This window comes from Pseudovirgaria hyperparasitica (genome assembly GCF_010093815.1).
Source record: "Pseudovirgaria hyperparasitica strain CBS 121739 unplaced genomic scaffold EJ05scaffold_1, whole genome shotgun sequence".
Lineage (NCBI taxonomy): Eukaryota > Fungi > Ascomycota > Dothideomycetes > Acrospermales > Acrospermaceae > Pseudovirgaria > Pseudovirgaria hyperparasitica.
In genome coordinates, this window is record NW_022985549.1 from 1466377 (window position 1) to 1488283 (window position 21907).

The 21907-nt window shown below is 51.6% G+C and overlaps 9 protein-coding genes across 9 annotated transcripts; 4 read left to right on the forward strand and 5 right to left on the reverse strand.

Moving 5' to 3' along the window:
• Positions 1 to 1711: 1711 nt before the first annotated feature.
• Positions 1712 to 2263, reverse strand: EJ05DRAFT_481786 (uncharacterized protein; the record flags this gene model as incomplete). The annotated part of the gene is made up of 3 exons (XM_033745114.1): positions 1712 to 1890; positions 2009 to 2135; positions 2246 to 2263. 3 exons carry the CDS (start codon positions 2261 to 2263, stop codon positions 1712 to 1714), a joined length of 324 nt encoding a protein of 107 aa, XP_033605366.1.
• Positions 2264 to 2568: 305 nt separating this feature from the next.
• On the reverse strand, positions 2569 to 4634 carry EJ05DRAFT_20303 (purine permease). Its single transcript, XM_033739760.1, has 3 exons — positions 4430 to 4634; positions 2974 to 4380; positions 2569 to 2906 (listed from the first exon to the last, which is right to left on the reverse strand). The coding sequence occupies exons 1-3, from the start codon at positions 4522 to 4524 to the stop codon at positions 2609 to 2611; spliced, it is 1800 nt and encodes a 599-aa protein (XP_033605367.1). The 5' UTR covers positions 4525 to 4634; the 3' UTR covers positions 2569 to 2608.
• Positions 4635 to 5820: 1186 nt separating this feature from the next.
• On the forward strand, positions 5821 to 6932 carry EJ05DRAFT_495767 (uncharacterized protein; the record flags this gene model as incomplete). The annotated part of the gene is made up of 2 exons (XM_033746288.1): positions 5821 to 6765; positions 6831 to 6932. 2 exons carry the CDS (start codon positions 5821 to 5823, stop codon positions 6930 to 6932), a joined length of 1047 nt encoding a protein of 348 aa, XP_033605368.1.
• Positions 6933 to 8980: 2048 nt separating this feature from the next.
• Positions 8981 to 10899, forward strand: EJ05DRAFT_20371 (uncharacterized protein). Its single transcript, XM_033739763.1, has one exon. The coding sequence runs from the start codon at positions 9120 to 9122 to the stop codon at positions 10563 to 10565; it is 1446 nt and encodes a 481-aa protein (XP_033605369.1). The 5' UTR covers positions 8981 to 9119; the 3' UTR covers positions 10566 to 10899.
• EJ05DRAFT_471879 (P-loop containing nucleoside triphosphate hydrolase protein) lies at positions 10859 to 12865 on the reverse strand. Its single transcript, XM_033743054.1, has 5 exons — positions 12705 to 12865; positions 12396 to 12618; positions 12296 to 12348; positions 11544 to 12229; positions 10859 to 11465 (listed from the first exon to the last, which is right to left on the reverse strand). Exons 1-5 carry the CDS (start codon positions 12748 to 12750, stop codon positions 11136 to 11138), a joined length of 1338 nt encoding a protein of 445 aa, XP_033605370.1. The 5' UTR covers positions 12751 to 12865; the 3' UTR covers positions 10859 to 11135.
• A 145-nt stretch (positions 12866 to 13010) lies between these two features.
• EJ05DRAFT_506581 (uncharacterized protein) lies at positions 13011 to 13578 on the forward strand (the record flags this gene model as incomplete). Its single annotated transcript, XM_033747834.1, has 3 exons — positions 13011 to 13121; positions 13285 to 13409; positions 13536 to 13578. The coding sequence occupies exons 1-3, from the start codon at positions 13074 to 13076 to the stop codon at positions 13576 to 13578; spliced, it is 216 nt and encodes a 71-aa protein (XP_033605371.1). The 5' UTR covers positions 13011 to 13073.
• A 72-nt stretch (positions 13579 to 13650) lies between these two features.
• EJ05DRAFT_471882 (uncharacterized protein) lies at positions 13651 to 15681 on the reverse strand. Its single transcript, XM_033743055.1, has 3 exons — positions 14718 to 15681; positions 14260 to 14673; positions 13651 to 14211 (listed from the first exon to the last, which is right to left on the reverse strand). Exons 1-3 carry the CDS (start codon positions 15589 to 15591, stop codon positions 13976 to 13978), a joined length of 1524 nt encoding a protein of 507 aa, XP_033605372.1. The 5' UTR covers positions 15592 to 15681; the 3' UTR covers positions 13651 to 13975.
• Positions 15682 to 17608: 1927 nt separating this feature from the next.
• EJ05DRAFT_516386 (uncharacterized protein) lies at positions 17609 to 19738 on the reverse strand (the record flags this gene model as incomplete). Its single annotated transcript, XM_033748651.1, has 4 exons — positions 17609 to 18260; positions 18312 to 19049; positions 19520 to 19679; positions 19711 to 19738. 4 exons carry the CDS (start codon positions 19736 to 19738, stop codon positions 17609 to 17611), a joined length of 1578 nt encoding a protein of 525 aa, XP_033605373.1.
• A 463-nt stretch (positions 19739 to 20201) lies between these two features.
• EJ05DRAFT_471884 (uncharacterized protein) lies at positions 20202 to 21901 on the forward strand. Its single transcript, XM_033743056.1, has one exon. It carries the CDS (start codon positions 20462 to 20464, stop codon positions 21875 to 21877), a length of 1416 nt encoding a protein of 471 aa, XP_033605374.1. The 5' UTR covers positions 20202 to 20461; the 3' UTR covers positions 21878 to 21901.
• The last annotated feature ends 6 nt before the right edge of the window (positions 21902 to 21907 follow it).

Sequence of the window (21907 nt, forward strand, 5' to 3'; positions counted from 1 at the left end):
TAAGATACTATATCTGCCCATACACGATGCGATCTCGCAAGCTTAATAGGAAGGAGTAGATCTACGCTAAGAGGGTCGGTCTTATGATCTGAGATAAGATGTCGACCTACCAGCCAGCCTTAAGCGACGGCCTGCGTACGGATGGAATATGAATAGCTACCCGGTCTATATCTCTATACGCCACCTGCCTAATCAAACACCTTTATCCGCTGCTAATAGGGAGGTAAGTCTGTTGTCTGTTCTGTCATGCAGGCGACTAGTATGGCAATAGTCGTCATGATTGGCCGCGTTTTTTGGTATTCCTATCTTGGATCATGAATGAAATCCAGGGGCTTGAAGCGCTCCCAAGACTTTAAATCAACTACAGCAAGGCACCCGTCTGAGTCACGCAAGAATGGACAATTGATAGATAGGTTCTAGCAAGAGGTATGTGTAACTGCGCTGGGCAGTTAGTATGTTCTTCCATGATATTAGCCAAGTCTTGCGCCATACCTTGACACCTTCCAACTTCTCTCGTCAAGAACTGGAGCAAAAGCCTACGAGCCTGAAGGATCTTAGTCATTCAGGTCAGATGTACAAACTCGCGGTCGGCCATCGCCTCCGACCGTCCTGTAGTGAGGTGAGGTGAGGTGAAGTGAATAGCAGCAGCTAGAACAACCGCAGCGCGCGCCTGCCAAAATAGAGCAGGGATCAGCATCCATGCTAGCGATCGACAAGAGATCAGAAACGTCTGTCGATCCTTATCGTTGCGCTGTTCATGCCATATCTTAGGTAGCCTCGAACCTTCCTAATACGTTCATGATTGTCCATCTTGGCATCGCATCCATACTTCTATCGCATCTATGGATCCACCCACCACACCTGTCCACACGAGAGAGATCCATCATCCAACGTCGTCCATCAAGTCGACCAATGACAGATGGTGTTTTTTTACTTTTGCGTGTTTGCCCGCTTCAGACTAATCGCTGTAGGCGTCGTCGTGTCCGTTCCTGTAGAAAGTATCCATGGATATGGAAACTCGCTGTTTGAGCATAGCAATGCAGAAACCCATACCACGAGACGCAGTGCAGCATCCACCAACTCAGCGGACCTTTCGCAACGTCCATGCAGGTGCATCTCCGGTAAATCCGGCATTTGAAGGCGGAGAGAAATCCACTGCTGCTCCAAAACGTTTGCGTGTGGGTGTGTGCCAAAGTCCCATTCCAAGCTAGGGGCATGGATCCGTGGAGATACCCGGGGTGATGACTCGGGGGAGTTTTTGGATCTAATGCGGGTACATACTATGAAACATTCGCATTGCAACTCCCGAATACGCGGTGGTCTGGTCTGGTCTGGTCTGGTATGGTATGGTCTGCTCGCTACTAATAACAGACCATGGCGGAGTGTGTGGCTAGGGCTGATGTTTGTGACTGTTGTTCAGCTTTGTTGTCGGAGTTTACACTGCTCTCCTCCACCAAATAATCGAACGAGTCCGTCTTACGGCTTTCTATGTATTTAACCTATAACGGCGCTGATGAACACAAGGTCCGCATTATTCGTTTGGTGCCGTCGCGATATATATATGATATACACGTATGTACCAACTAGCTCCAATTTCGGCACATCACACACCGAGCGGGTCTTGATGCCCTACCAGGTCTGCATAGTACCTTTTGCCCACTCATATGCAGCGAAGAGCCCTTTCCAGGCACTGCAGTCGTACAAGTGAATATTACATACACATACACCTCACGCAGAGAGCCAGAGAGCCAGAGAGCCAGACAGCCAGAGAGCCAGAGAGCCAGAAAGCCAGACACAGAGCAGTCCCCTCCAAGTAATTTAACCGCCTAGCCTGCTCGACACGCTGGTAACAACTTGCGACCGAAGACTTCTTAGTCCTATGCATAGAGGCTTAGTCAATTCAGTTCAGCTCAGCTCCAACATCTTAAAATGCACGATGTTGCGTATGAATACATTCTATTATTACAACTTGAAGCTGGTAAGTATCTAATCCAGCCCGATTACGTACCGTCCCAAATAGCTGACTGAGCTGAGCCTGGACCATTTGAAGTTACTAAGGCATAAAGGCAGCAAGGCAGCAAGGCACCAAGGCATGAAGGCATCAAGGCATCAAGCAAGCGAGCGAGTAAAAAGACCTAATCAATTAAATTAATAGCCTTTTTGGCCAGATTGGGGTTAGTTGGGTAGTACAGTAGCTGCGAGGCGAGGGCGAGGGCGAGGGCAAGGTGCACCCAGGCAGGCATACAGGCAGACAGGCAGGCATACAGGGCTGAAAAGGGAGGGGACCGGGATTATATATAATTAGCTCAGATGCATCGTGCATAGACAGAGGCGCACGGATGAAAAATAACTACAGTACAATCTCCCAACGCGTGAGGACGAGCCGAGAGCGGATATCAAGGTCCAAGATCCAAGGTCCAAGATCCACGACAGAACGGGATGTGTTATATTCACAGTCGTCATACTACTGTATATTTCATTAGACAGAACAAATATATTCCATTTCGACAACGAAACCCAGATGTATAGAACCAGCAAAATACACAGTGTCAAATCGCATCGCGCCGGCCTCCAACACCACCACCACCACCAGCACCCACAGATCGAATTACAACTCCTTGGTCGACCGGGCTGCGCCGCTTCCCTGCGCACCTGGCGGCGCCTCCACATCGCCCTTCTTCCGCTGAATCCGCTCCCACTCCTCCTGATCGCGCTCCTCGTCCAGCGGACTACCCGTATAGTCCGTCGTCTCCTCGTCCTCGACCTCCTCGGCCAGCATCAAGTTCAGGATGCAGGCGACGAAGCCGGCAATCGCAAAGCCGGATTCCATGACGAGTGCTATGGCGTCCATGAAGCCGCGCAGCGCGGAGTTGGAGCCCTCGTAGGTGAAGACGTAGCTGAACCATCTGTGGCGCCCGTTAGTAGGTGGAAGAAAGCAGGTGAGGAGGTGAGGAGGGGACAGAGGGGACGTACGTTGGAACAAGGGTGGCGCCGAAACCTAGTGTGAATGCGGCAGTAAGCACGAACCGATTGCGACGCGTGAACGGCACGGTGTGGAGAATGGCCATGCCGGATACAGCTACGGCGCTGAAGAGGAACGTGGTCATGCCGCCCAAGACAGCGGAGGGAATGGCGACGAGTGCGGCGGCGAACTTGGCGAAGATGCCCATGATGATGAGCCAGAAACAGCATGCGTATCCAGCCTTGCGGTTTGCGCAGCGCGTGAGCGAGATGACGCCGTTGTTCTGTGCAAAGGTGCTGACGGGCGTGACGGTACAGAGAGTTGCGAGTATGCCGTTCAGGCCATCTGCGCATACACCACCTTGGATTCGAGAATCATACATCTTCCCGTTGACTTCGAGACGACTGACATCGCAAGTAGCCGTGATGTCACCAATGGCTTCCATGGCAAGAACAATGTTGACTGCTAAGAGGGGTAAGACGGCTGGTCCGTAGACACTAAGCTTGAATGTATGGACCCAGATGAAGGAGACTGCAGGCGAGGCGTTGATGGAAGAGTTGTCAAAGTAGCCGGTCGCGGCAGCGATGATACAGCCGACGAGGAGACCGATGACGACGGCAGCGGACTTCATGATTGGGCTGCCAAAGCGCTCGCAAATGATGATGGTGACAAAGACGGAGAAGCCAAGGCCGATGAACTCGGCACTGCCCCATGGTAATGGATGAGGAGCGTTGATTGTTGGGCAGAGTCTGTAGAGGCCAGTCTCGGGTCGGGTGTTGCAGGTGCCACTTCCACCAGCCCAGTTCAGGAAGCCAGTCTGGATAAGACGGACACCGATGAGGACGACAGTAGGGCCTGTAACAAGAGGGGGAAAGAGCTTTTTGAGAAGGACTGGTGGCATGAAGGAGATGAGTATTATTATGAGCGAACAGCAAGCTGCAGTGCCAAGGAGAGCGCCATAACCGTCTGGACATGGCAGCTTGACGCCGTTGGCATCAGTAGGACACATGCCATTCTCGTACATCTGAGCAAAGGCGCCAGTGAGGACAGGGATGACGGAGAAGGAGGTTCCAGCGACGGAGATGAGACCAGTCCCAACATAGTAAGGGGTTCCATATATGTGGAATCGAGTGATTTGGATAATGGTCAGGAAACCGCATACGATCAGAGCTGTAGAGACGAGATATTGGGTAATCTCAGTACCCAAGTTGGCAGCACCAGAACCGGCAAGGATGAGAGGAGGGGTGATGACACCGGCCAACATGGCGAGAGCATGCTGGAATCCAAGCAGTAGGGCCAGAAATAGAGGCATCTTGTCGTTCAAGCCAAAGAACGGAGCGGTCCTCCTCTCCTTCTTCATGAATGGGAGATTTGGCTTGAAGAGAAAGGCATAGTCATAATTGCCAATGAGGCCGTCTCTGGCAGATATCAGTTCTGTTGTTGTCGAGAAAGCATGAGCAAACGTACCTGGTGGTGAAGGACTTGACGAAACCACGAACTTTGGTGGACATGGACCTCTTCGGGCCCATGTCAGGCCCGATGCGATCGGGATCATGGTCCATTTCGAGGTGTTTTGATTGCGGCGATGCAGAAGACGCGTGGAGACTTTTGAGGGTTTGGTCGAACCTGTAAGCTGTTTCACGGCGCAGTCATGGACGAGCCGGGAGGTCGAAGGTCAGGAGTCACAATGACGAACGAACTTGGACAGTGGATGAATGGCGATGCTGCAGGGCTTGTATGAAGGCAGATTGGATGAAGGTGGACAGATGAATAGATGAATAGATGCTGATAAGCAGCAGCAAAGAGGCGGAGATACGGGCGTGGGAGACGAGAGCACGGATGCGCTCTCTTGATGGATTCTTGGTAGCGGCTCTGGATCCGGAATGGCAGAGAGAGACGGCAGTAGTTGGTCGCAATAAAACGAGATGGGCACATACAAAGCAGTTTATAATATACATAATAGTAGTAGTAGTATGCATCTTTATCATGAAAGCCGTCTATACGTCCACAATGGATGCATGCGACAGTCAGCCAGCAGACAGACCTGTCGGAGGCAGCCTGTGTCCGGCTGGGAGTTGGAGACAGCCGCCCATCAGCAGTCAAGCTTCAAGCCGGCCAGCCCGCTAGCAGAGAGAGTGTGAAGATGGATTGATTCAAGAACGGGTGGATCCAATCCATTCCAATCCCTTCCTTGCCTCCAACCGAACCAACTGAACTGAATCGATTACTGGCATGTTTTTCTAGTTGCCGCTGCCACTGCGGCTGCGGCTGCGAGAAATCACCATCAAAACTACCACGACGCCAGAGCTCGGCCGAGGAGTGCACTTGGCTTGTTGTGGGCTTTTGTTTGATAAGGGATTCACGATCCTATTGGCGACGTTCTGACGATTTGGCGATTTGACTCGTTTCTTCCTTTCTTCTTTTCCATCCTCCAGTCTGCGACTCGGTCCGCGCCGATCGAGTACAGGGCCTGTCCGATACTGATATACATTCTTTACCAGACTGTTCGCATCTATCCGACACGTCAGCCCTCCATTCTAGAACAGGCCTGAGCTGAGGTATTAGCCACCATCACCACGCCTCTACCGAAACCAACACCATCTACGAACTACTACACCTCCATTAAGCTGTCATGGATTCCTTGGGACCTTGTAGAGTCTTGAGGGCTCAATTTTGTCGCACGCGGTCTAAACAGGACTAGATCCGGATGTTCACGCGTAGATGTCAAGGAACCATGATGTTCCAACCAAAAGAAATAGGATTCTCAACCTTCTCCTCACGAATCTCTTGGAAATATAATCAACCGACTGGTCACATTGAAGTTGAACTGCTTTTTTCCATAATCCACTGCCACCAACATGTCCGACTCCAGGAAGCGCACTGCCGAAGCGGCCGGTCTGGTCGAGGACTCGAACGACCATGCGAGCAAAAACGCAAAAATACCACCCAAAGAGCCCCATGAGCTCGCACGTCGCCAGGTCGTCGGACTGGCGAAACACCAGTATCCCTCCTTCACGCATGGCCGCCATCTTTGCCAGTTTGCCATGGCTATGCGCGATAAAAGTATAGATGCGACTGCAATCACCGCCTCTAGGAGCTGGCTGTCGAGATACTTCGCCGACGAGGTGGGCAAGGCCGCGTACGATGGTTTGGAGGACTGGACTGGTGTCCTAGTTGCTGCCGTCTTGCTCGAGATGGACAACGAGGCGACCAGAGCAGATGACGCGGACAAAAGAAATGACATTACCTTTGCAGTACAGTTCATCGCCTATCGCGCCACTAACAAGATTCTCATCGCGTCCAGCAAAGATGTCGAGGCATGCTTGGAAGGCAAAGCTAGCCCAGAGTGTCTTGAGAAGGTGAAGCAGGCTTGGGCGAGCTGCAAGTCACTCCGTGATATCCTCATTCAGAACATACAAGACATCACCATTAACGCGGCCTTGGACGCACAAGTCCAGCTCGACACGTGCAAATGGCTGTGGAGGGAGGTCCGGAATCGGATTCGAAATGGAGAGGCCATGTGCCACGTCTTCAAGGCCAGCGAATCGCTACAGCCATCCAGATTCAAGGAACGTTTCGCCAGCGTCTGTACGCAGATGGAGCGGAGCGACTGTGTGCTGAGTACCAATACCAGGCGAGGGTTTGTCCAAGCTGGAGCAGCATTCCCCGTTCCAAGCACTTCGACCTTTCAGGAAACACCTAGCCATTTCGATGATCATAGCGGCGACGAAATGTATTGGTATGAATCGTTGAGGGAAGACCTCGAGATTTGCGTAGAAGAACGTGCTGCATTCGAGAAACACGTACGTGCTCTTTCCTTCATTCCGCTCGAAAGGACCGCTCTCTACAGCTCACTGACAAGACACAGGCCAAAAACTTGCTACAGAGATTGAGCTTTATGGCTCAGTGCAATGCGGACAGGGCGAGCGACGGAGCAGCGGTAGCAGTCGGGATGCTCGAAGCGTTGTGATGGGCATGGACTTGGCCTTGGACTCTTGTCATCCGGGAGACAGAGAGGGCAGGTGTGCCTGGTGTGGAGGGTAATGGCTCATCAGGCATCAAGGCAGACGTTAGTCGAGCTTGAAGATGTAAGGGTCCGACTGTGTACGTAATCAGGCAAGCTAGGTAATAATGACTAGCCAGGCACAGAACGGCATGAGGTGCTGGTGCTGGTGCTGGTGCTCAAACGAAGCGGCCTCGGTCGTTGATTACCTACATTGTCTTGTGCTTGTGTCGCCTTCTGTCATTTCAAGTTGAGGAAAGGCTGTCTGTCTTGCAAGAGTTTACCTTCAAGACTGAGCCTCGGCAACAACTCATCACGTGCGCCGGTGGTAGTCTGAGACATGTGTAGGACATGGGATACGCAACGTCGTCGACTCTGAGGGGCTGATATGTTTGGACGCATGATGGAGGACGGCAGGGCGGGCAGGTATGTATATATATATATATATCATGCAATCTAAATATACATGACATGACAGGACAGGACAGGGTCAAGAACAGGGACGAATTGCGGAGAGTGCGTTGTGCATTACACAGGGTGACGGAGACGACTGCGAGGGACCAGTGCGGGCTATGTCTATGTATACACGTATGCATGCATGATATGATACACACACAGACCCAGACCCAGGTCCACGACGCATAAGCGAAGGTGTGTTTGTGTGCGTGCGTGTCGGTGGTCTGAAAATCCCAACAGAATTGTTGGGATTGAACAGCCGATCATCTCGTGGACGTGAATGTGGAGTGGTGGAGACGCCCGGGGGGTTTGGGCTGAGTTGTGGCGACTAACAGTCGGAGTCGGAGAAGATGTTTCATCACGTCGTCGCTCGGCGTCTTGACGTGTGGTGTTGGTGTTACTGCTGCTGCTGCTGCTGCTGCTGCTGCTAAAGCGAAGTATCCAGGGTCTTTTAGTGATGGATTAGTAGTGCTGGCCAACAACAATGATTAATTATGCCGAGGTGGGCAGAAAGGTACAGAACATCTGATCAGCTTAGGGCCAAGACTGTTTTTGGGCTTAGTGTGGCCGAATACAGTAGGCGGTGAGAGGAGCTCTGCCCAGAAGAACACCCGCCATAGGGCTGAAGACGTCACCTGCCGCGCACTAGTTAGACCTATCCCTCCATCACCAGTGGAGGGAGTCGGAGTCTAGACAGCGCAAGTGCCTATCACGAAGAAAGTCCGGCTGCAAGAAGATAAGACGGAAACTAAGTAATTATACTGTGAGGTCAAGGGAGAAGAAAACATGCCGGTCAATTGGCTTGTGATGGTCATGGCTGACGGACTTGCGGAGGAGGCGGACCAGCCAGGGCAATTATCCATGATTCCCCCCTCCTCGGGGATTGTTTCATATGACTCTTCGCTTCGACTCTCGTTCTCGCTTACATGGAACTTACATATTATCACTCTCCATACTCTAATTACAACTCTACATTCTAATTACAGTAATTATGGAAAGTCTAATTATGTCGAGGGATCCGGCCAGTTGACCTTCTTCCTGTGTGTGTGTGTGTGGGGTCGCGTGCCTGTTGTTTCTTGTCCCTGGCCCTGCCGAGTCCTCATCAATTTCGTCAGCGGTGAGACTTGTCAGCCAATCACAACTCGCCAGACCCTGCATATCAACGCTTCTTGGCGCCATGGGAAGGTGGCAGAATTTTGTTGGGGCACACCTTTCCTAATCCGACTGTTGCTTCACGCAATTCTCTCTCTGGTGTTTTTTTTTTTTTTTTTTGAATTTCGCCTGCCACTCACCACCACTAATTCCTGCTGCTACTGCTGCTGCTACTGCTGCTGCTACTGCTACTACTGCTACTATTCCTCCCTACCATCTCCGCCTCCCTTCGCATATCCTCCGCCCACTTCCACTCTGCTTTCCTTAAAATTCACCTGCTCGCTCATCCTTCCTTTCCTTCTCTTCTACTTCTCCTCCTTCACCTTCATCTATCCTCGCCTTCACTTGTCAGTACCCTGTACACCACACCATCTCTATTCGGTACTGTTCAGTCACACACACACACACACACACACACACTACGATTACCATACGTGTCTGTTGGCCACTGTCAACATCACTTTAATCACCTGGCTGCTGCCAGCGTCCGCATCTTCTTCTCACATACCACTCAGACAGCTGCTCTCGCTGGGCTAGCTTCCCACGATGCCTTCAAACCAACCTACCGCCGGCCATTTGGCTGTTGACCCTCAATATCTATCCTCTCAGCCCTCCTCCATGGCTTCCACGAACGAGCCTAACCGCAACAAATCATACGACCCCAAGAAGGTTCACATCACAGACACTCCAATGACGAGATCGAATTGGTACAAACATGTGAACTGGCTAAACGTCACCTTCATCATTGGTGTCCCTCTGGCCGGTTGTGTTGCTGCTTTCTGGACGCCTTTGCAATGGAAGACTGCTGCGTGGGCGGTCCTTTACTACTTCTGGACTGGTTTGGGAATTACTGCTGGCTACCATCGTCTGTGGGCACACAAGTCGTACAGTGCCAGACTTCCTCTCAAGATTTTCCTCGCCGCTGTCGGTGGCGGTGCTGTTGAAGGCTCAATCAGGTGGTGGAGTCGTGACCACCGCGCTCACCACCGCTACACCGACACCTCCAAGGATCCCTACTCAGTCCGCAAAGGTCTCATGTATAGCCATCTTGGTTGGATGGTCATGAAGCAGAACCCAAAGCGTATCGGCCGTACCGACATCTCTGATCTCAACGAGGATGCTGTTGTTGTTTGGCAACACAAGAACTACTTGAAGGTTGTTATCTTCATGGGCTTGATCTTCCCCATGATGGTTTCTGGCCTGGGCTGGGGTGACTGGCTCGGCGGCTTCATCTATGCCGGTATCCTCCGTATCTTTTTCGTTCAGCAAGCCACATTCTGTGTAAACTCGCTTGCCCACTGGCTCGGCGACCAGCCCTTTGACGACCGAAACTCACCCCGCGACCACCTAATCACCGCTCTTGTAACTCTCGGAGAGGGATACCACAACTTCCACCACGAGTTCCCGAGTGACTACCGGAACGCGATTGAGTGGCACCAGTATGATCCTACCAAGTGGTCCATCCGGATGTGGAAGTCCCTTGGCCTCGCGTACGACCTGAAGCAATTCCGCTCAAACGAGATTGAAAAGGGCCGCGTTCAGCAACTGCAGAAGAAGCTCGACCAGAAGCGCGCTAAGCTTGACTGGGGTGTACCACTCGAGCAACTCCCGGTTCTCGAATGGGATGACTACGTCGACCAGGCTAAGAACGGCCGTGCTCTCATTGCTGTAGCTGGCATTGTTCACGATCTCACCGATTTTATCAAGGAGCACCCTGGTGGCAAGGCTCTCATCACATCTGGTATCGGCAAAGATGCCACTGCCATGTTCAACGGTGGTGTCTATCTCCACTCCAACGGCGCACACAATCTCCTCAGCACAATGCGTGTCGGTATCATCCGCGGTGGTTGCGAAGTCGAGATATGGAAGCGTGCCCAGCGCGAGAACAAAGACGTCCAATATATCAAGGACGATGCTGGCAACCGCATCATTCGCGCTGGCAATCAAGTAACGAAGGTTCAACAGCCCGTCGTTAGTGCCGGTGCTGCATGAGTTGTCTTTCTGCATACATGATAAAATGACTTTGTTCTGGGTTTGGAGCGTGTTGCTTGCCACGGCGTTTTCTGGGAGAGCAGATGTATAAACTTTTTTACAGGATGAAGGCTGTCGTTCACATTGCTTGTGTGCACACATGAGTGACACTTGACACACACTACATGGTAGTATAGACAAGCCAATCAAAGGCAACGAAATCAAATCACAATTGTTTGAACTTGTTCACCCTTGCAGTGATATTCGAGCCTGGACCGTGTGCAGTCTTGACTGAGCTGGTCTCTAGTGTTGTAGAGGTCATCTTATTCATGGCTATCTCAGGTATTGTGTGTTATTCTGTCTAGTATTAGCAGTTAACTTATCAACGCCAATACACATCATGTTCATCCATCGATCATGACCAATCCCCCGCATTCCCAAGAAATTCGCATCCCATCCATCCTAGCTACATACATACATTTCCGCCGGGGCAGATTCAACGCACAGAGTCACCCTCTACCGCTGTGATACTTGTTGTTGTCACTGTTCTTGTCATTGTCGCTGTCGTCGTTCCTGCAAGCGCTGCTTTGCTCAGCGAGTAGCTGCCCCTTCATCAGGAGGAGGCACGTCGTCGTCACCATCGTCGTCGTTATGATCCCAGCCGTATAGCAGGTCGTCTGAGTCCGGGGGCTCGTCTTCGTCTTCGTCTCCGTCTTCGTCTTCGTCTCCGTCTCCGTTTTCGTCTCCGTTTTCGTCGTCCGAGTCTGCAATCTCCGTGTATGCGCGCTTAGGTGGGCGGATTGGCGAGGTGATGAGGGCGTGCTGGATTGCGACTTTGGCGGTGGTGGTGGTGGTTGCGGTGGTGTTTTCATCATCGATGTTACTGTCGTCGTTGCTGATTGGGAGTTCTGTGATGCCGGTCTGCGTTTTGCAAAAGTGAGCAATGCAACACGTGACGAGATGCAAGAAAGGGAGGGAGGGAGGGAGGGAGTGGCTTACCGCTTCAATGGTAAACGGAATCACCGACCCAACGCCATTGCCCGTACCGCCGCCAGACGCCACACCGGGAAGCTTCTCCACGCCGACAAAGCGGAGCCGAGCGAGCCTCTCCGGCTCAACGTCCGGATCAAACGTCTGCGCCGCCGGCGGCGGCCAGTCTCGAAACAGCACCAGTCGCGTCGCCACGCCGTTATCCCAATCACTCCCGTTGATCGCGGGCAGCAGCGCCGCACCGGCGCCCGGTCGCATGCGGGTGATGGTCTGGCTTGTTACCAGCACGACGAGGTCATGCATGGCAGCCATCTTGCCCAGCTTTGCGACCAGCTCGCTCGTCACGGCGAAGCGGCGTCCGGCGGCCCATTTTGCTGCGTCGGTGCGTTTGTTGCTTGTGCTTTGCTGTTTGGTTGTTGTTGTTGTCGTTGCTGTCGTCGTCGGCTTGCGCGGATATGCGTTGTCGAGGAGGGTGGACAGGCCGTCGATGACGATGATGCTTGTTCCTTTAGGGGGGAATGTCGCGGGGGGTCGGATGAAGAGGGCGAGGAGGTGTGCTAGTGTCGCGGTCGAGTGTTTCTGGATCCGGTGAAGCGGGGATGTAGACGGAGTGGATGCATTCGCGTTTGCGTCTCTGACGGCTGGTTTGGGGACTATCTCCTCGAGTCGCCGGTGGACTATCGCGGCGCCTGCGTCTGCGAAAGCACCATGTTTGTCAGGGGGATGAATGTGACTATATGGCGGGACATCTTTGCACGTACCGACCCATACCGCAGTCTGTCCTGCGTGTATGGCATTGATGCATACTTGCGCCCTGTCGACATCAACCACACGCACGCCGTAGCAAGCCCAGTAACATACGCAAAGGTCGTCTTGCCCACTCCCGGAGGCCCGTACACTTCAGTCACCTGTCCACGCTTGAGCCCTGCACCTCCTCCTCCACCTCTTATACTCGCGCCAATTGACGTCGTCGGCGGCGGCTGTAATATGGCATCGAGCGGGGGCAGACCGGTCGGAAGACATTGCTGACCGCGCGCCCTCAGGGTCTGCAGAGCTTGAGTGGCAGATACGGTTGGTAGGCGGTCTGAGTGATAGGCAAATATATATAATTAGCTCTTGATATCACGATTGAATGGCATGCATGCATGCACAAAGTGGGTGGAAACGCACGCGACGTTGCAGACGAGGAGAGTCTGAGTTCCTGAGAGCTGGCCATGGAGCGCAATTGGTGTTGTCGAGATCCATTGCACCACGACGACGTGCACCAAGGGTGCGTGCTAGACGGTTTGCAGTCGTGGAAGCATGTTGTGTTGCTCGATAAAGTGGATGGATGGAACCCAGGATCCTTGCATGTTAGGTCGGCGGGACGTTTTCGAGCTAGTCCGTCATGGATGTCGAGCGAGAGCAGCTAACCTCCGAGCTCTGCTCCAACCAAGCAAAACTCAACCTCCAAAGCTTCCCGCAATCCCATCAACACCACAACCTCCTCCATCACATCCCCCGAATCCATCGAGCGCCATCGCCACCAATCCATTCACAATGGTTGCCATGTACACAATTGCCGGCCGTCAGGTTGGATCGCACGTCGTCAGTACCCTCCCCTCGATACACACACCCTCATCCGATCCCAAACATTCTGCGAACAACAGGAGCCCCGGCGGCATGACCTGCTCGATGAGCGGTTCATTAAACACCAATTCATATTGCTCTTTCCAGACATGACCTCTTGACTGACTGCGCACTGCTATAGCTTGCGATGATCACCCTCGGCACAACCTTCGGCGGTGCCGCCCTTGCGATGCGCGGCGGCGACAAGAAGGACACCACAAGCCCACCGATAAACGCAAAGGACAAGGACGAGGAGAGCTTTGTGCAGTATGTCTACCCAATGCTTCGAGCTGTGTCGTTACGACCCAATTGGTCCGATTGGATGCGGTTCTGACGAGGATGGATGAAAAGTGGTCAACATTCTAGCGCTTTGAAAGCTAACGCGACTATCAGAAAGTTTATCAAGACCGAGGAGGACAAGAAGTCAAAAGCATGAAAACATTACACCCCCAGATTCATGGGATTGGGCTGCGACGGATAAGTTTTCGCGCGTGGCTACCGGAATAGATGCCTGCACATCGTGGCTCTGTAGATATGGCGACATGTACATCACAATCGAAACTTCACCACATGACCTGTCCAACGCATCAGTAACTTTATTGCCTTCGCCAATCTGTCTCAGCATCCTTTTAATAGAACGACAGCGCAGTTATCACAATGAGTGCGGCAGTGACGTCCTCAGTGTGATTAGTATACCCGGATGACCCTACAGCCTGGTATTGACCCCCCAAATCATGTTCCGCTCACACGCCGATACTCCTGTCATGCTCTGAACGTGCTCCTCCCAAGCTACAAAACAATGCCCGCTCCCAATAACGCATCGAATTCGTATTCTATTCCGCGAATTCAACCTTCTTCGTAATACTATCGTTAATCCTTGCGTAGAACCTGACAGCGTGGTGACGAGGGAAGGATATCTCTTCCAGCAGGTAGTCTGGCAAAATCTGGATCAGATCTTTATCCCGGGCTTGATCCAGGAAGGGCGTATAAGCAAATTCGACATCCTCGTAGCTTTGGCCCGTCGCTTTCTGCTCTTCGTCTGATGGGATGGTAAGGTGAAAGTGGAGCGCTGGACGTGTCAGTAGGTTTGGTGCTTTATCGTTGGATTCGTACTTACTGCCGTTTCTGCCTGTCTGGATACAATCGTAGACGTTTTCTTCGCCATTCTGCTTAATGCCCGTGATGATCAAGCCGCTGAGGTCGCTATACAAGTCTTCTTTCAATTGCCGTGTCTGAGCCTCCTTGACGGCATCAGCTGTACCTGTGTAGATTTGTCTTTGTTTGGCTGCATTGGCCGGCGCTCTGGCTGGCTCCGAGCTCTGTGCTCTCGACGCGGCAAGTCTAGCCTGCAGTGATTTGATCTCGTTCTGAGATTCGTTCAACTGGGTGGTGAGTTTTTTCTTTTCAATCTCTAATTGCTTGACATCGTCCTCGAGTCCGTCGACCTCAGTACGTAACGTTTTGGCCTGGCTCGCAATGGCTTTCTGCTCCTCAAGTTGACCCTTCAGAGCCGTGATGATGTTATTCTGGTCTACCGATGATTAGCTTTGCGCACGTGATCGTATTCGAACTGACCTTGTTCTCGTTTATCGGTGGTGCGCTTGAGTTTCTCAAAGTTGCCTTCCTTCTCTTGCATGCTGAGATCTCGCAGTTGTTTGTACTTCAGGTCAATGTTATCAAACTTCTTGGTCATTTCACCCAGCTTCCTCCGTAGCATGGGGTCTCCCCTCTCAGTGTCTGATGCGCTCCCAGCTCTTCGATGTGCTCCAGTCGTCGGTCGAGGTCTGCTTGATGCTATCGGTTGTAAGGTCTGATGTCGCCCGTTTCGTTGCGCGGCTCGCACGACTGGCTGAGTCTCCGGCACTTGCTCCACATCTCCTGAATCCTCGACGTCCATGGGGTCTACTTGTGTTTCTGGAACAGTCTCTGGCAATGCCGTTTGCTTTGCCAACTTGGCTGCTTTCTTCTCCGCCGCGGTAGGCCTCCCCTTGCTCTTCTTCGGAGCCTCGGCAGGCTCTACAATGCTTTCGTCGACTCTAGCTTTTGTTCGCTTTGTAGCCCTTGTAGCTTTCGCGGCAGGCACAGCGTCTTTCGCATTTCGCTTCGTGGCTGCATCGTCCTCAAACTCATCCACCTCCTCGGTTTCGTCGGCATTTGTGTCTCTCTCTGCCAGAGCAGAACGCTTCGTAGGTGCCCTGGACTTCTTTTCTGCCGCTGCCTTCTTGGGTTCGAGAACGCTTGCTCCGCTTGCACGCCGCGTGTTTACTTTGGCGACTCTCGAGGTGGCAGCTTTTTGCTTGGCTTTTGATTTCCCTCCCTTCCGCGCAGGGGCGCGATTCTCGACTGCGGAGTCGGGCGTGAGCAGGGCGTCACCATCTCTAGCAAATTCGTCCTCTGAAAAATCTTCCACCATACCGGAGAGGGTAACGTTGGCCGTTCGTGGTGGCATCGTGCAACAATGGGTCGTGTGAGGACTGCGATCTTTCTTGAGGTGAGTCGAACTTGGGATGCGACGAGGTTTGTTTACGGTCCACTACGCGCGGTGGTCTGTGCGTGATAGCTACCCACCAGGGCTATCTGCGAAGCTTCCTCCATCAGATTACTCATACGTCACTGCCTTCGAAACGGCCAGAATTGATCTGATATATGAATCGCCGCTATCATGATCCCACTTCATTTAATACACCCATCAAAGAGAAATTACTAACAGCACAATGTCAAGCGCTTGCGCCAACCCAACGCACAAGTCTTATAGTCCCTGTTACAGAGTAGACCGTCATCCATGCTGAAAGCTCTCAAGCATATCCCCATGTCTCCCAGCGCTATTCCTCATCTATAAGCTATGTCAGTAGTAGATTGCGGAAGCATTACTGCACCGGATCAACATAGTACTGCTCGTTTCATGACCAGTTCCTCTTTAAAGTACTCATTTCTTGTTATCATCCATTCGCGTAAGAGATACTGAGTATGATTCCAACAGCGAGCTGACCAAGCCTGTACCATTGCCATTAATGTCGACCATTGGTAATGAACACCCACGATAAGAAACCCTGGTGTCGTCAAGGATGCTGTAACTAACGCGCGCGCTCGTTTCTCGGATGACACCAAGTATCGGTTCGACTTTCATGTACTTCGCCAACGAGCCAACGAGAAACTGAAATTAATGGGTGAATCTCACTGGATGCCTGTTGGCTGTATTATATGATTGGGCTTCTACCTACAACAGCAAACCAGTAATTCACCGAGTGTTCCTTGGCGTACATCGCGCTGGAAATTGCTACCCTGATATGTGGAACTTCATAGACAATGTGTAAGATAACAGCCTTGTCCAGCTGGAGAAGCGCTGATGTTTCAGCAAATGCGAAGGCATACCCATGTATGGCGCTTTGCCCTGCTATGAGAATCTGTGTACGCACGACACAGTCTTCAGCGAAAACATATCTTGGAATAAGCCGTCGAATGCGATCTTACATACGAGGACCATGTCCGTGGTTAGTCGAGGAAGAAAAATGGCTGCATTCATCATTCTAGAGAGTATAGCTGTCAGTCTTGCACTCGTAGTTACCTGGGCAATCGTGGTCACTGCGCACAAGCGCCCCCTTTCCCGTTCCATCTCAAGCCTTACACAAGTCTCAGGCTGTGACGATCGTCTTACCTTTGTGGTGTTCGAAGCAATCTCGAGCAGTGGGGCATTGCAATCTCTGTCCAACGATTCGCCCTGAACTATGATTTTGGGCTACGGCTTGCTTTGGGCTTTGCTCTAATTTGCGCGAGACCCCCGTTCAATCTAGGCCGCTGTGGGAGTCACTTACCCACATCTTACAGCAGTTTTTCTAATGAGTTCAGTCGCTGGCTCATATATACTGAGATTACAATACGATGATCGCATCTAAGGTCGTAGATCGCAGCGGAGTAGACCCAAGACATGCTCTGCTGACGATAGGCTGGAAGTACCACATGCTGTGACAACCCACTGCAGTAGTGTGGCACAACCCGATATGCCACGCAGATGTAGGAAGCGCTCATGCTCCCAGGAGCCGAGCGGCAATCGAGCGTACCATACGTCGACCGGGGGACGGATCTGGAGAGCCCATATTTAGCACAAATCCCATCCTTCCTTTGTCTAGTGCGGGCCATCCATTCTCGCCAATGCGTCGTACGTGCAGTCTGTAAATAGCTTTCTCAAGCTATTACAGAGCCGCTGTAGGGATCTTCCAACAGCGCAACCGCAGCACCACGTGCTGTATGCACATTCTCATCTTAGTCCCGAATTATGACTTGTCTAGCTCTATCAACAACTTTTACTAGGCTGTGAGCTTTTCGTCTATCCTTTTGCAATCTTGTATCTCGTTCGTTACAATCATCTAATCATATACTCGTAATTGTACTCAAACAATAAGCTGGAAAGCTTAGTGATGTAGGCAAAGCCTCCGTGTCATCCGTGATGTCTTTCCACGCTCTAGTCTTCATCGTGTCATCCTCGAGGGTGCTTCGAGTTCTGGAAGCCCGCTGTATCTTGTACCTGGGCCGATCTCCTGCGGCTCTTGTACTGGGCTTTGGGATTTGGTAAAGGCTGGCGCTCCATAAGCTTTCCATTCAGGTGGAATTATCTCGTCGACTTTCTCGTCTGGCTTGCTCGTACTTTTTCGTCTTCTGATGAAGACTATGGCGGACACAATGAGGGCAATACCTACGACGGAACCAACCACGATTCCAGCAAGAGTACTGCTGGGAATTCCCTTGTTCTCCTTCACCACTGTTGCTGATGGCTCTGGCAGGCTTGGTCCGGGGTCTGGTGTGTTTTTGCAAACAGCTGTAGTGTGATCCGAGGCGATGGGTACCAAATCCTGCTCATACGTCGCCCTCCCTGGCCATATAGTGAACTTTCCAGAATCATAATTGACGAGCAAGGTCATTGCAGAGAAAAACCCAGATCCAAACGAAGGGGTCTTGCCTCCGGTCTCACTTTGTAGGGAATCTATATTCAGAATGGGTCGGGAAGTATTGGCTTGAATTTCTCCGGAGTCCGCGATCGTGAGTTCAGGTCTGACAAGCTGGTCATTTGAGATCCGTATCGTCATTTTCCCTTCGATTTCTACAGAAGTGTCTCCTTTATATCTGTATATTTTAGTTAGTAGCTGTTAAGTATAAAGCTATCGTTCAATCTACGCGACAGGTTCATTCTCGTAAAGCATCGTGTAATAATTGGTTCCAAACGACCGATCGCTATTTCCAGAGATGGCGAGCCCCTCACGCACGTCGTAGAAATTATGGAAGACTCCAGTGAGGGGAATGGACATGACAGCGACGTCGTCGGGAAACAGGCAGGTAAGCATTGGTTCTTCTCTTGTGAAGATGCCATGATCGGTGCCATTGGGATAGTTCATAGTCATGTTTGTGACACGGATAGGCAAGCCAGAGCCACATTCCCCACTAAACTGCACTGGCAGTGTCAAGTTGTCCCCCTGTCTCGTTGCACGGTCATACCCGCCTAGCACGATTGAACCATTGAATTGTGAGTCTCGAGAAGCCCCTACGCGCCCTGAAAAATACGACCATGATCTTGAGGGGACTGTGCCGGCCGTGTGTAGTAGGCTAAGTACCGTAGAGTTAGATCCCAGTCCTAGAGCGTTCAACGGTGTGTAACCTTGCTCGCCCCCCATCCCGGAGAGCGCAACGGCTAGGGGGAAAGCTGTCATGTTGTTGCGATCATTCAAAGTGATCACTTCGCTGTCGAGTACTACCTGTCGTCTGTCGTCAACATCGGTTGCAATTCGTGACTCGTTGACTTTTCCGCGTGTCTGCGATTCGAGTTGGCGATATAAACCTCCACGAAAAGTGGCGCATTTTCCGGAGGGATCGTCTCGGAGACAGTTTGAGCCGTAGGCATAAGTATTGTTCGCAGCACTACAGGCATCAGAGATGAGGGAATATGCAATAGGATTGGAGAAAGTTGTCACGAGCTTACATATCAACACGAAAAGCTAGCTCTTGACCCCCAGCCTTGAGTGCCCCTTCTCAAACGACAAGTCCATTGTCCAGTGTGAAATTGACAAGTCCTGACTGGAATCACACAGATTGGCTGTTCTTGTGATAGGACTAGGTTTCAATATACTATGTCATAAGACTGAATAGTATATGATAGAGCAAGTCCGCATGGCTCATGGTTTTACGAGGCAGAAGCGAGTGAGGAAGCGCAGGTACAAGATCTAAAGAGCATGAACCACGACCTAAAACAAGGATTGTTCTTCTGCATAGATGAGACCCTACCTTCGCCCAAGACTTTCGATGGTGTATGTCAGTACGTTGAGCTGCTTCTATCACCGTGTAGTCTGACAAGAGTCACGTATCTGCTTCTACGCTAGCAGGCCACCAACCGTAGAAAAGCCCCAGCCTTCCCCATGGGACCATGGGTGAGCCATTGCCCCTGCACGCCTTCGTTTGTGGCCCGGGTGTGAAACGCTACAGGGGTATACCACAAACACGCAGCCCATTCGGGCCGACTCTCTGGTTGTTCCGCGAGTTCGGGTCGAAGCGCTTATTCAGACCGCTAATTGGTTGTTAATACCTTGACTTTCTACGCAAATGTGATACATATTTAGCGACCGCAGTTCTCTGACTTTGGCACCGCTGCTTTATCTACCTCTGCCTAGTGTCTTGAGACCCTGACAAATTCTGAAATGGGGTTACTATAGCTAGGCAAATCGCTTGCTAGCCCTCCCTCATAGGCTCATATCGGATCATGTTGATACCTGCTACTGTCACTTCCCAGTCGTATACATGGGTGTCCAGTTAATAATCTATAAATAACTACATTTGATACCAGAGTTTCTCGACCTCGTATGGAGCAGTTCAGTGATGCCTAATGAGTTATAATCGTTTGCTGACTCGTTATTTCTATTCGTTCCCGTCCCCGATAGAGCGAAGCGCTGGGATATACCCTTTCATCGTCAATCATGCTGGCGCCTATCTCGTGTGCGGCGCAGCGATTACGCCACCTGGTTAAATCTATCAGATTGGCAGGCAGAATCACCCAGTGTCACTCCTAAAACGCATTCGCTCATGCACTGCTGAATTTGGCTGGCCCGGAATGGCAGATACTTTTTGAAGTGTACATTCGGAGCAATATACCGCTGGAGCCTACAGTTACTTGTTCTTAATCTTTCTCCAGAGTCTCTATCCATATCTGGACCTAAGAGCTCGCAGCCTCTGGGAGCCCGCACGCGTTCGACTTTACAGTGTTATACTGTATCGTGGTTATGACACTCCTCACGAATCGGCCCTCTCTGTCACGACGAGGAGGTACCATCGTGTATTCGATGTGTCTCTTACTCGCGTTCGTCTTCACGCTGTCATGGCTTCGGGATCGGCCCTTGAATCTGGCCATCCCTCTACTCAGAACCCACGACGAAGCAATCCTAAACACAAATCCGGATGACGCTCCCAGAAACCATACGTCGACTTTGGATCTACCAGTGGAGTATCAACACGTCCCGGAGCACACGGAGTACTGCGCAGACCGATACCAGAGGAACTACCTGGAGCATCTGAGAGACTCTGCCGTCAGTTACTGCACCAACAATACCTCGTCACAGCTACATTGCTTTCACAGCAAGACGGTACCGGAGCGAACCGACACGTTCTGCTACGGCACGAACGCTGCTTTCAATGCCACACAACACAAGTATAGACTACCCTGCGCCATGCGACAGCTCTCAGAAGAGGAAGTTGACGGAGGTGTGCCGCCTGTTGCCGAGTTCATTGGGTACTGGTACAACACTGGCCCGAAGAATGTGTTCGGCCATGAGGTTCTTTTGCGTGATGAGCAGACGCCCCAAGTCAAGTCCACAGGCCGTCGGATATCTGTTCTAGTGAAAAGAGAAGGAGGTGCCAACTTATGGCATTCGCTAATGGAGATCTTTGCTACCAGCCTGACACTAGACACACTTCGCAGCACAGTGAACCCCGAAACTGGTGCGGCCTTTCTCACCGAGGCCGACAGGAATAACACGCAGGTCGTGTTCCTAGACGACGATGAAGATGGGCCCGCCGACGAGCTCTGGAATATGTTCTTCGCAACTAGGTCCACCATCAGATTGAAAAATATTACGGCCGACAATGTCGGAGACATCATAGTTCCCCTAGCTGGTGGAGGCAATCCATTCTGGCAAGGAGACTGGGAGGCCAGACCATGCGAGGACTCGGAACTGCTCCAAGTCTTCTCCGCCAGGGTCTTGGAGTTTTTGCATATCCAGACACCCGCAAGAGAAGGTAACGTCAGAGTGACCTGGGTGAAGCGTACTGGCTCACGACGTTTGATCAACGAAGAGCAGCTCGTCGAGACAGCAAAAGCTAGAATACCACATATTGAGCTGCAGGTAGTCGATTTCGCCGAGATTCCATTCCGGGATCAAGTCCAGCTCGTTAGGAATACAGATGTGCTGGTTGGTGTACACGGCGCTGGGCTTACGCATGGAATGTGGTTGCAGCCTGGTTCCGTCATCGCAGAGATCCTCCCTCTCACATTAAACTACAAAGGCTTCCGAAACATGGCGGCGCTTCTCGGACTAGACTACTTCTCAGTGCATGGCACTGAACCAAAGCAGAAGTCCGCACCACGAGCGGAGTGGCAGAGCGGTGATGTAGAGCTCGACGAAGAAAAGTTCGTAAGCCTGGTCGAGTCGGCTGTAAGAAGCACGTACAAGAAAGGCATGCGTGACTTTGATATAGATTGATATGAATGTATGAATGTATGAATGTATGAA